This window comes from Phoxinus phoxinus (assembly GCF_949152265.1).
Source record: "Phoxinus phoxinus genome assembly, chromosome: 14".
Classification (NCBI taxonomy): Eukaryota; Metazoa; Chordata; class Actinopteri; order Cypriniformes; family Leuciscidae; genus Phoxinus; species Phoxinus phoxinus.
The window spans coordinates 12,361,117-12,373,436 of NC_136889.1; the positions used below are offsets into that span (position 1 = coordinate 12,361,117).

Sequence of the window (12,320 nt, forward strand, 5' to 3'; positions counted from 1 at the left end):
TAATATCTTTTAACAATGTAGATTGTTTCAAAGCGGCTACAGTAATAAATGGATAATTTAAGATAACAGAGATTGTTTTGGCTTTAAAGCGGTTCTTGAATGAAGATATTTTCCAGCTAAAGTTAGTTTTGATTGATTCACTTCTGTCGCAAGGATCATTAGTTAATAAATTAGAGGGCGCTAAGTCGACATTGTTCTCTCTACACAGACTTTAAACGTGAACCTGTGAGAAACGCTGATGGCGCTCACGTGCGCATTAAGAATTCATTCTATAGTTATGCACATATGAATATATGTGCGCAAGTTTGTAATTCCCTATAAACCAAGCCTTAAACTACTTGTCTGGCCTTAAAAATTTTGATTCAAAATTTTATCACTTCGGGGTAGATACGCAAAACCGAAATTATCCCGACAACGCTTTATCTGTAGAATGGTAAAGGGATCCTTCACAGTGGAGAGACTAGTTGGCACGTCAGCACTGCGTTGACATCGGGTCCAGGCGAAGGTCCTGGATCCGGCAGGCTGTGGGAAAACCTCGGGATAAACAAAGACACTAAAATTAGCGTAGATGCCATTCTTCTTATGATGTAACGAGTGCATCAGGATTTATGGGAAGTGTTCCCAGTTCCGGCTGACCTAATCTATGCAGCCTAACATTTAATTATAGAAGTCTATAATGCATTATGTAAATGCTAGGTCAAAGAGATGTGTCTTTAATCTAGCTTTGAACTGACAGAGTGTGTCTGCTTCCCGGACAATGGTAGGAAGACTGTTCCAAAGTTTTGTTGCTAAATAGGAAAAGGATCTACCGCCAGCAGTCGATTTTGATTATTATAGTTATTATTATTTGGCCGGACTTTTGAGATCACAATAGACGTGAAGGACTATAATGCGTTAAGAGCTCGCTCAAGTACTGCAGAGCTAAACCATTTAGTGCTTTGTGAGTAATCAGCAATATTTTTAAATGTATACAATGTTTAATAGGGAGCCAATGCAGTGTTGACAGAATGGGGCTAATATGGTCATACTTCCTGGTAGAGGTCTTCACGGGTCCACTTGGATCCGAAAACCTGAGGTCCGACGAAAACTCCGACGAGTGTCTCGGACACGGGTCGGGTTCGGTATTAGTGGCTTCGGGTCTCAGGTAATTTAAAATAAATATTGAGGAGATTCCCCCCTTCTATGTAAAGCGCTTTGAGTGTCCAGAAAGGCGCTATATAAATGTAATGAATTATTATTATTAATTATTAAAATAAATATGTATTTTCCAAATGGACCCGAGAAGACCCGAATTGTGCTTTAAAATAAAATAAAACAAACAGGGCGCGCTTTCATGGTCTCCGTGGCGTGAACTGGAGCGCGTCTCAAAAATGAACTGAAACACAGTGTATAGCCTCAGTCACAGACATGATGAATATTTCTATATAAAGCTCGAAATGTCCAATTTTAAACGGAAAAAAATCGAATCGAAAGGAAATACCGGTTTATTAATAAACAAGTGTTTTCTGTGTCGGCTGCAAAGATGAAGTTGACAATGCTGACTCGCGATCTTCGCAGTAGTGAACGCGGCAGAGAGAAATGCACATTTCATATGGATTACTTTTCTTTCGTTTTTAATTGTTCTGTTTAAAAGTATGATTTCTAGCGTTCTGTAGATAATAGATGCATTTCTCAGGTCTGTGAGGCAAGTAGGCTATGCTGAGTTTCGGTTCATTTATGAGACCATTCTCCATAAATGCAAACACGAAAAATAAAATAAAATGAATATTTTATGTTCTGTGGAGAGCATAGTAGCTTGGAGAGCTTACTTTAATCAAAACATGACCTGCGCGAAAGAGAGAAAAAAATGAATGCGTCATTATACCCAGCACTTCTGAAAATGCTCTTCCAAATGCGTCTCTGTCCCCAGCACATTTCAAACCAAACTGACGCCCATGGATGTAAATGCCGTTTACGTTCGGGTCCAGTCGGGTTCGAAAGGAAATGCCGTCAGGTCGGGTCGGACTCGGGTCTAATTTTATCTGGTCTGTTTCGGGTCGGGTTTTTCTTAAAAAAATAATAATTTATGCACGTCGGGTTCGGGTAAGTAGTGATTCGGGTCGGGTACAGTTTTTAGGACCCGAGAATACCTCTACTTCCTGGTTCTGGTAAGAACTCGAGCTGCTGCGTTTTGAACTAGCTGTAGTTTGTTTATTAAGCGTGCAGGGCTACCACCCAGTAGAGCATTACAATAATCTAGCCTTGAGGTCATGAACGCATGAACTAATTGTTCCGCATTTGTCAATGAGAGCATGTGGCGTAATTTAGATATATTTTTAAGATGGAAAAATGCGGTTGTACAGATACTAGACACATGACTTTCAAATGAAAGATTGGTATCAAAGAGCACACCCAGGTTCCTAACCGACGGCGAAGACTTAACAGAGCAGCCATCAAGTGTTAGACAGTATTCTAGGTTATTACGTGTGGAAGTTTTTTGTCCAATAATTAGAATCTTTTTTTTTTTATTCTTTTTTTTTTTATTTAATAGTAGGAAATTACTAGTCATCCAGTTTTTTATATTGTACTGTCCCCAAACTTTTGAATGTTTGTGTGTGTACTAGCAGTTGTTTAGTGATGTATGCATAGTACCATGGTATTACTGTCTGCAGCCATCACTGCACCATGGCACCACCGCAGTACTTTACTGTAAGGCCTCAGTGAAGATATTCTGACTCTAATGCTGGCTTTGGGTCTCAGACAGTGAGACAATCATTAAATGCCAGGGCTACGCAACTGATTATTAAACATGATATTTTTATTTCAAATAATGTCAAGCTATGTAAATACTCTGTGCTTTGATAGGGATGGAAGCTGGCCTGAAATGTGATGTTATTTTTAAACTGCTGCCTGAATAGGCATCCCCTTAAATTTAAGCTGACTGTCTGCACTTCAGTCCATATCCACTTCATATTCAGCACTAAGCCGGAACAACAAAATTAGTGTCACTTTCCAATTACTTTTGGAAGGCACTCTCCAGACTTACAGTGTGAAAACTGCTTCTGAGAGTTTGCATCAAGGGAGAACAGAGAGAGTTTTTGCTGGAAAGTGCCTTTGTAATGGGACGGAATGGAATGCAGTCCACAGATTTAGCCAAATTTGGACACAAGAAATGCCTTCCTCGCCATCCTTCCTCAAGAGAGCTTTAGGGAATATCTAATGGGGCTCTTTCTTTCCTCAACTGCCATTGCTTTTCTTTCTGCAAGCTCTCTCTTTTTTGCTCTCTCTCTTTACATGAAAAATACATTTCTGAATGATTTGGTGCAAGTATGCTTCCAAACAAACAAACAGTCCCTCAGAGAGATGTCATCTCCTCCCAACCCTTCCTCTGTCCTCGGGTCATGACCTTTTGAACAGGTTTCAGAGCTCCGTAATGAGCTGCTCCACTCTCTGCATTTATAAACATTCTTTCCAGCTCCACCGGTGCTTGTTATTTATGTCACCTCACTGTCTATAGAAGTCTTTCTTGAAATGTCTCTCTGCAGTGCAGTCTGCCGGAGCAGCAAATGCCCTATAGAGAGTGTGAGAGAGAAATATTGATATAGATCAGAAATAAAATAAAAGGGTATTATTATTATAAACTGTAATATTATTACAATTTAAAGTAACTTTTAATAAGTAACCAATTTCTATTTTAATATATTTCTGTGATGGCAAAGCTATTAATATTTTGGGGGGGGAAATACACAATTCAGGATTCTTTGCTGAATAGAGCAATATAAATATTTTGTAACATAATAAAGGTATCTACTGTTTTGATCACTTTAATGTATCCTTGCTGAATTAAAAGTGTTTATTTCTGTATATACCACAAAATCTTACTGTGTCCTCAAACCTTTGAACGGATGTGTATAATGTTACTAAAGCCTTCTATTTCAGATAAATGCTGTTCTTTTGAACTTTCTATTAATCAAAGAATCCTGAAAAAAACTGTGGACAACTGTTTTCAACACTGATAATAATAATCAATGTTTCTTAAGCATATTTTAATGATTTCTGAAGTATCGTGTGACACTGAAGACTGGAGTCAAATAGAAACAGTTATTTTAAATGGTAAAAAAAAAATATATATATATATATATATATATATTACTGTATTTGCTGTATTCATTCATCTTCAGGAAAACTGTTTTGGCATTTGAATGACATGGTAAATGTATCTTCATTCCCATCCTGGAGAGCTACTCTGGCAGCTTTGACAACCACAAAACAAATCAGAGTATTTATCTGTTCATACAAAGCTCAGTCTCTCCGCATAGGCCAGATTCTTCAGCTAGATTTCTTGTGTCTGATCCTCGTACTTTACTTAGATCCTTGTACTAACTCTCTCTCTCTCTCTCTGTCTCTGTCTCTCTCTCTCTCTCTCTCTCTCTCTCTCTCTCTCTCTCTCTCTCTCTCTCTCTCTCTCTCTCTCAGTCATTGCATCAATCAGATCCTGGAAAGCGTCAGCCACATCCACCAGCATGACATTGTGCACAGGGACCTCAAGGTGAGTCATGCCGTCAGTGTGGCAATGTGCCAATCCTGGAGCTTGCGTCATCCAAACCCTCCTCCTCCTCTTGGCAACACTGTGGCGTCATCAGCACACACTCAAACATGTGCTTGTGACATTAAACACTGCGTGGCTGCTAACCTGTCCCTGGAGAACATGGATGACCATTTTCTTGCCTGTTTGATTGATATTTGTGTTTCTTGACGTCAGAGAGTGGTCAGTTGGCTGTGACTAATCCAGAGGGGTGATTTGATGACAGGCACAATGCAGAAAGCAATCAAAGGGATGTTTAATAGAGGATGGTGGAGAGATTTTTTGCTTAAATGCCATCGTTCAGTGTGAACTTCATATTGGATTGAAATGAAACAGTTCTTCCTTGTTGCTTGTCAGAGGTTACAGCAATTTTTCAATTTATCTTCAGATCTTCCTACGAGTAGATGTAGTAGAGTCTGTGCTGGAGGTGAAATCATGTGTGTTTCCGGTTTTATGTGTGTTAATTTTTTCTACAATAATGACTGATGAAACACAGATCAGCGCCATGTGGTGGACAAAAATGTGTCTAACCCCACCCCTCCAGAACCTCCAACTGAACCGGCCCTTTCCATATTAGTTCACCTCTTTAAGTAAAGGCAGACAGAGGAGTGCTGAAAGCAGGCGGGTTGCTATGGAAACTTGTGTGATGTCACAGAGGCTGCAGAACCGTGGCATGGTGGTGAGCGTGTGCGGTAGGGACTCATTTTGCCGCCTCTAATTCATCAGAGCGAAAGAGACTGTTGAACACAGACATAAAAGAGAATCTTACGACAGGGACGTAAGAACGGAACAGGGACAGTCGAGCAGGAGCTAGACTGAAGAAAAAAAAGTATTTTCTTTCCCTAAAGGTTGTAACCGGGGGGACAGAGGGGCTGATGGTTTGGCTATATAGTATAAAGAAAAAGTTCACAGAAGATGATGTTATTGTTAATTAAAACTATTTTTTTTTATTGGTATTTGAAATAAGCCTGAAATAAAATAAGTATTAGATTAAAAACATTACCTTAAACAAAAAATAGAAATGTTGCCTTGCCAACTGATATAAATATGACTAACTAAATGACTAAAACTGGAAAAATTACATTTACATTACATTTTGAAGTAATCATTCCTCGTAGTCACACCGCCTGTTTTATTAAGTTGGGTACTATAAATACTAATAAACTGTGCACTTTAACCTGTGCTAGCTAGATCCGACAGACCATTCACTTCAGTGGTTATCCTTCTACATGCCATAAGGTTTCCAACTGCTGATATGGTATATAAATAATACTAAAACAATAACACTGTCACATTTTTGTGCCCTTGAATTAAGTGAAAAGAACAGTTGTTCCAACAAATGTAAGGTGACCATCTTTTTATCTAGAAAATTAGCAATTTGATTATCTTATTTATTTGTCTACTAATTTATTTATTATCTGCAATTCAATGTTGATTGTTTGCTGTTTTTTTATGTTGATACCATTTTCAAGTGCTAAAAACTGATTCAAAAATCAGCTCTTAAAAAAGGAAAGGAGGATGTGATGCCTAGCATTTAAAACGTTTGACCTTTAAACGTTTTTTGGCTTGGCTTAATTCCCTAGTTTACATCATTGGGCAGTCTAGGAAAGTAATCTTCTGTCAGTATGATTTAAAGGGATAGTTCACCCAAAAAATAATGTATCACTTACTCACCATTAAGTTGTTCCAAACCTGTATGAGTTTATCAAACAGTTGATGCCGGTAGCCAAGTGACTTCCATTGTCGGAAAAAGAAAATACTATGGAAGTCAATGGCTATCGTCAACTGTCTGGTTACCAATATTCTTTAAAATATCTTATTTTGCGTTCAACAGAAGAAAGTCATACAGGTTTGGAACAACTTAAGGGTGAGTAAATGATTTTTGGGTGAACTATCCCTGTAATATTTATTATAACAAGCCATCGCCATGTCGTCACAGAAAGTCTGTTGTGTCCAGGTCAGGGCTGTGTCTGCAGCATACAGAGGCAGCGGGGAGTGTGGGACAGCGGGGCGAGAGAGCAGCTCACCCCTGCTCTCGTAGCATGAGATAACAAGCCCTCCTCTCTGTCTCTTCATGAATTATGCAGCTCAGAGCAATGGGTTTGCTGTCATAACTATCGGTCCGCTTTACACACAGCAGTAAGATAAAGACACCACGTGCAATCTCTCCCTTCTTTTCGCACACATATACAAGCATGCACACTATTTTTGTCTATGACTTGATTCCCTCTGTAGTACGAGACCGGATTTCAGTATTCCTACAGTGTGGTGATGAAAGACTGTCCTCATAGAACATGCTGGATACGTTTATGTCCTTTAATGCAGATCACAGCTGATTAAATTCAGCCTCGGTATGTTTGATCATCACATTTAGCATTATCATGCACAGAATAAGTGAGCAGCCATATGGGAGGGAATGTCTGTCGACTGCACTTTATAATTCTTTTGGCTCACATTGAGTGTTTTCATACTGTACACTATAATGTTGTTTTAGTGTTATATTTTTAAGTTATTTACATGAAATTGTTTAGAATAGTAAAGGTGCAGTCACATTTACTGTTGTTCAGAGAACGTTTGCGAGCCAAAAACGGTAATATCAACAGGAATCCACCCCAATTTCTTGTGAGATTGGGGTGGATGGTCATGCTGATTCGCCACAGTGTCCAACAGAAAGTAGCTTGGCTTTAAAAAAGTGACTTCTGTTTGCTGTGCTTCATATATTGGTGGTGGGCCTATGCAAATTTTTTGCGATTTTAGCTTCAACTTAACTCAAGTTAACTTTTGGCCTCGAAAATGGCACACTACACCTTTAATGTTTTATGGTAAAAATCACAGCATTTGGAGATTTCGGTTCTGATTTACCCATTTTATGTTCTCTTTTGCTCATTTCACACTCTCTTATCTATGTCTCCTCTCTCATTTTCTTTCTTTCTCACTATTCCTCCTTCCTCACTATACCTCCTTCCTTTCTTGTCTCCTACCCTTTTCTCTTTCACGTGTCCTCTTATAGCCAGAGAACCTGCTATTGGCCAGTAAGATGAAGGGGGCGGCAGTGAAGCTGGCTGATTTTGGCCTTGCCATCGAGGTACAGGGAGATCAGCAGGCCTGGTTCGGTAAGACTCCTTTGCTTTTCCTTCAACTCGTTGATCTCTTGAAGGGATTTGGCTTGAAGCCATTGTAGATCGTCTTGATGCAAGATTGAATTAAATTCAAGAGACCAAATTAATTTCACTGGTTTCTCATACATTAAAACATTTGCTGATTTTCAAGCAGTGTTTCCCTTATTGCTCTGTTTGCTCTTTATCGCATCATTGGCTCTTGTGGGACTGGAGAACTCTGGAGAGTAGCCAGCTTGTGTTTTTACACTGTGCTCATGGGAAATATGGAGTTTAATGTTCTTTTTTAGTCAAGACTACTCACTTGAACCAAGTCAGAGGTCACAGACGACAAAGCCAGTGAACAAATTAAAAAGAAGCTTTTCCAAAATTGTGGGAATTTCTTACATGCTTTTTCACATTATATGGCCTTGAAGAAATATCTATTTTTATGCACATCTCAAGTACATCTGCACATTTTTTTTCACTAACTACTGGTATTTTGCTTAATACAAACTGAAATGTTGAATGTTGAAGATTTTGTGAGTGAAATCAGTTAATGTTGGATACTAAATGTATATGAATCACAATATGGCCTTACAGGTTTTGCAGGCACCCCTGGATACCTCTCGCCTGAAGTCCTGAGAAAGGATCCCTATGGCAAGCCAGTGGATATCTGGGCCTGTGGTAAGATTTTCACCTGTTTTATTTAAAGTGTCATTTAAAAAGTCTTTTTTTTTTTTCTAGTGTCCTGAAGTCTCATGTGTTTGTCCAATTTTATGAATAATCGGTGTACTAAATATGTGATCAATTTATGTGTCCTGGGCAGGTGTGATCTTGTATATCCTGCTGGTGGGTTACCCTCCTTTTTGGGATGAGGATCAGCACAAACTGTATCAACAGATCAAGGCTGGAGCCTATGACGTGAGTGATTACACACACTGTTTCCCTTAATAAGTTCTCACTGCTTTATATATATATATATATATATATATATATATATATATATATATATATATATATATATATATATATATAATGTAATGACACCGTTTTAGATCTAATGAGGCCTGTTCCATTGAAGGAAACGCATCCACCCCAATATTCAGATCAGTGGTTGACCAATATGAGATTTTCAATGTTGGATTTTCATTACTTTTTGTCCAGTAGATCCAAATCAAAAGTTTGGAAGTCAATAGTATATTTTCAGTGTTTTTGAAAGACCTCTCTTTTGCTCATGAAGGCTGCATTTATTTGATCAAAGTACCGTAAAATCTGTAACATTTGTAAATTATTAAAATGACTGTTTTCTATTTAAATTTGTACTTCAAAATGTTATTTATTCCTGTGATGGCAAAGCGGAATTTTCAGCATCATTACTCTAGTTACATGATCCTTCAGAAATCATTCTAATATGCTGATTTGATGCTCAAGAAACATTTCTTATTTTATTAATGTAATGTCTTAATAATATTAAAAAGTTATGCTGCTTTATATTTTTGTGGAAAATGTGATATTTTTCAGTATTTGTTCAATATAAAGTCAAAAGAGCAGCATTTGTTTAAAATAGTAAATGTAAAGGTCTTTACTGTCCCTTTAGGTCAATTGAATACATCCTTGCTGAATAAAAGTACACTTTTCTTTCTAAAAATGTTGAGCGGTAGTGTACACGTGTGAAAGGAAAACTTCTTATTTTCACGTCACAAGTCTTTTTAAATTCCAAAACAAACCTATGGCTCCCCGGTTGTGTTTCTCCATCATTCTCCTGCTTGGTGATGGAGCAGTGCCGGAAGAAATTTAACTTTCAAAACGCCTACTTTTCACTCCAGGCAAAATCGCTCCGCACTGCACCCATATCTGATCTAATTAAAGCAGACGTTTAGTAAACAGTCGAACAGTAAAAGCATGTCAAACAAAAGGCCTGTTTATTTTAAAAAGTGACTGTAACCCAGTTTAAGCGGCATTTGGCTCAATCAGTAACAGAAAGTGAAAGGCCTTTCATTAGTCTTTTATTGCCCATCAACTTGTTGACAGAGAAGCTCTCATGGCCGTCCTCATACAGAGATTTCAGTGCCACCCCATCGACCCAAGAGTGACGAGCCCAGATTGAAGCCTTTGTTAATATTTAATTGGTTGGGATAGAGAGCCAAGTTACTCAATAATAAATGATGGCAGCCCCCTCCTCTAGAGCTCAGCAGTGGAACATACAACCGAGGAGTCTTCTTCACTATCATCAGCATTATCTCCTCAACCCCCAAAGGAAAACAGTTTACAGTGGGATCTTTCCCATTAACACTATCCTATATAGCTTATATGAGGTCACAACAGTCTTGCAGATAGCATCGTGTTATACGTTTGTCTGTCAGTGCAGTGATCAGCTGTAGTTTGTAAACAGTCCAGCATGATCATAAAATGGATTCATACTAATTTGATTTAATTTGTGCTTTCAAAATCCCTCTTAACTAGGCTCACTAAGTGCATGGGAGTATAGCATGCTTGTTGTGTTTGTTGCATAGTGGTGTTGTCCATTTAATGGAGTGCTGCAGTGTGGAAGAAATGTGATTATGAAGGCCAGTTTTGGTTTCAGCATTTTCAGCCATCCAGGTGGAAAACAACTCTTCCAGCCATTACTTTAGCTACTCTGCTCTAATCTTATTAAAATCCATTACAGGCCATGGAAGCCATTGATCTGTGTGTTTGTCCATGTCAGTATACATTTGAGCTCTCAGTTTCATACAAAAGTCTGAGATGGTGAAAATGCTTCTATTTTTCATTCTTTCCTTATGTAGTACAAGATTTTCAATTATTTTTGCATTGATGTCAGCAGTGCTCAAGCTTCATGAACTCAACAAGTTTGTGTAAAAAAACCTGATGATCTTGTTCTCCAGCATGATTTAAAGCAGGGCTATGCAGTTTCGGGAATTTCTTAACTGTATTTTTGCTTTTTGCTCGCAGGTTTCTCTATAGAGCTCCCCCTACAGCTTGGGAATAGATATTTGACAACACTGTCGAAAAACTTGTTGGCGAATCTCAGATAACTGAGGCTAGTAGTAGTAGATCAACGACATCAAAGCAGATGGTTCATTCTTTAAAAAGTCTTCTTCATTCGGGTTCGAACAGTGTGAGGGAGCGCAATAATGACAGATTTTTATCAGATTTTTTTTGGCCGTAAAGCAATTCGTTACATCGCGAGACCTGATATCACACGATACTTCCTGACGCTGCGGCCGGCGGCCCGTCAGCCCAAATTTGCAAGTGTCGTTTTTCCGCCCACAGGCGATAGGGGGATGTGTGACGACCACCATTCAACCCGAAAAAAGTAATATAACCATTCCAATGACTCCGAAGCTGTTCAGTTAAGGTAAAAAACCTGTATAGTTCACCTTTAAGATATAAAGAGCATCTTGAGCTTCAATGGAAGAACATCTGACCATCTGTACAAAATCACATGATCAATGTCACAAATTTGTGGGACCCATGTGCCAACCCACATTTTCCCATTGTCATTATGCTGCGACCCAAATATTTATGAATTTGAACCAAGCGAATTTCTCAAAAATGGTTAGTGCACTATGCCCACTTTACTTAGTATACAGTACACCTAAATTGTAAGAATATCACTAACACTTATGAATAAACAGGCTATTAAAAAACTCGTTTTTATTAACTAGTTTTTGTGAATACAAAAAGGTATGAGCCACCACAGTCATCACAAATATGTAAAATAGCACAACGTGAAAATAAAGTGGGATTTTGTGTTAAGGTTATGGAAACTTAGCAGTTACCATGGTAAATACACAATATCAGACATCCCACCCTGCAAAAACTAATTTCCGGAAGGTAATTTCAGGTTTAAATGAAACAAACCTCATGTTTTCAGTGTAAACCTCACTGTATCTCGCCAAGAAAACTCAATCATCTTTCCTCTCTTGTTTTTTTATGTCTTAGTTTCCCTCTCCAGAGTGGGACACTGTTACCCCAGAGGCCAAAAACCTTATCAACCAGATGCTGACCATCAACCCAGCGAAGAGGATCACCGCTGACCAAGCAATCAAGCATCCATGGATCTGCGTAAGTGTCCTGGACTTAAACCCCAAGAACTTTTCGATATATCTTTCAGGGCTGGTTTATATTGCGTCACCCAGCCTGTCACGATTACATGCAGCAACTGGCGTAATGTCAAAGAGCAATAAAATAAACCTTTGCTAGCCTGTTTGGTTGATGAAAAACTTTAAATGAGACTTTATGTACAATTTGTATTATATACAATCTGTCATAACAAACTGTATCTGAATAAAGACATATTTCTCTCACACTTAGCAACGCTCCACTGTCGCCTCCATGATGCATCGCCAAGAAACCGTTGAGTGTCTGCGCAAGTTCAACGCCCGTAGAAAACTCAAGGTCTGAATCATTCATTGCTAACACAATAAGGTTCAATATTGTTAACATTAGTTAATGCACTGGGCTGGATAACATGAATAAGTGCAATAGAGCATTAATGATGGTAACCTAGATTAATACAGTATCCAAATCTATGATTGTTTGAAGACTTTGTCCTTTTCTAGATAAGATACTAAAGTAGCGCTTGTGTCTCCTGCAGGGGGCCATTTTGACCACCATGCTGGTGTCCAGGAACTTCTCAGGTGAATGCCTTATCA

General features: G+C 38.5%; 1 protein-coding gene across 18 annotated transcripts in view; it reads left to right on the forward strand.

Moving 5' to 3' along the window:
• camk2g2 (calcium/calmodulin-dependent protein kinase (CaM kinase) II gamma 2) overlaps window positions 1–12,320 on the forward strand; it is a 68,091-nt gene that overhangs the window by 34,178 nt on the left and 21,593 nt on the right. For all 18 annotated transcript variants that reach the window (XM_079635844.1, XM_079635858.1, XM_079635845.1 and 15 more), the window contains exons 6-12: window positions 4,456–4,528; window positions 7,575–7,677; window positions 8,263–8,346; window positions 8,489–8,583; window positions 11,608–11,730; window positions 11,980–12,063; window positions 12,263–12,305. In XM_079635844.1, the coding sequence (XP_079491970.1) occupies window positions 4,456–4,528; window positions 7,575–7,677; window positions 8,263–8,346; window positions 8,489–8,583; window positions 11,608–11,730; window positions 11,980–12,063; window positions 12,263–12,305 (605 nt within the window). The remainder of the gene's footprint in view (window positions 1–4,455; window positions 4,529–7,574; window positions 7,678–8,262; window positions 8,347–8,488; window positions 8,584–11,607; window positions 11,731–11,979; window positions 12,064–12,262; window positions 12,306–12,320) is intronic.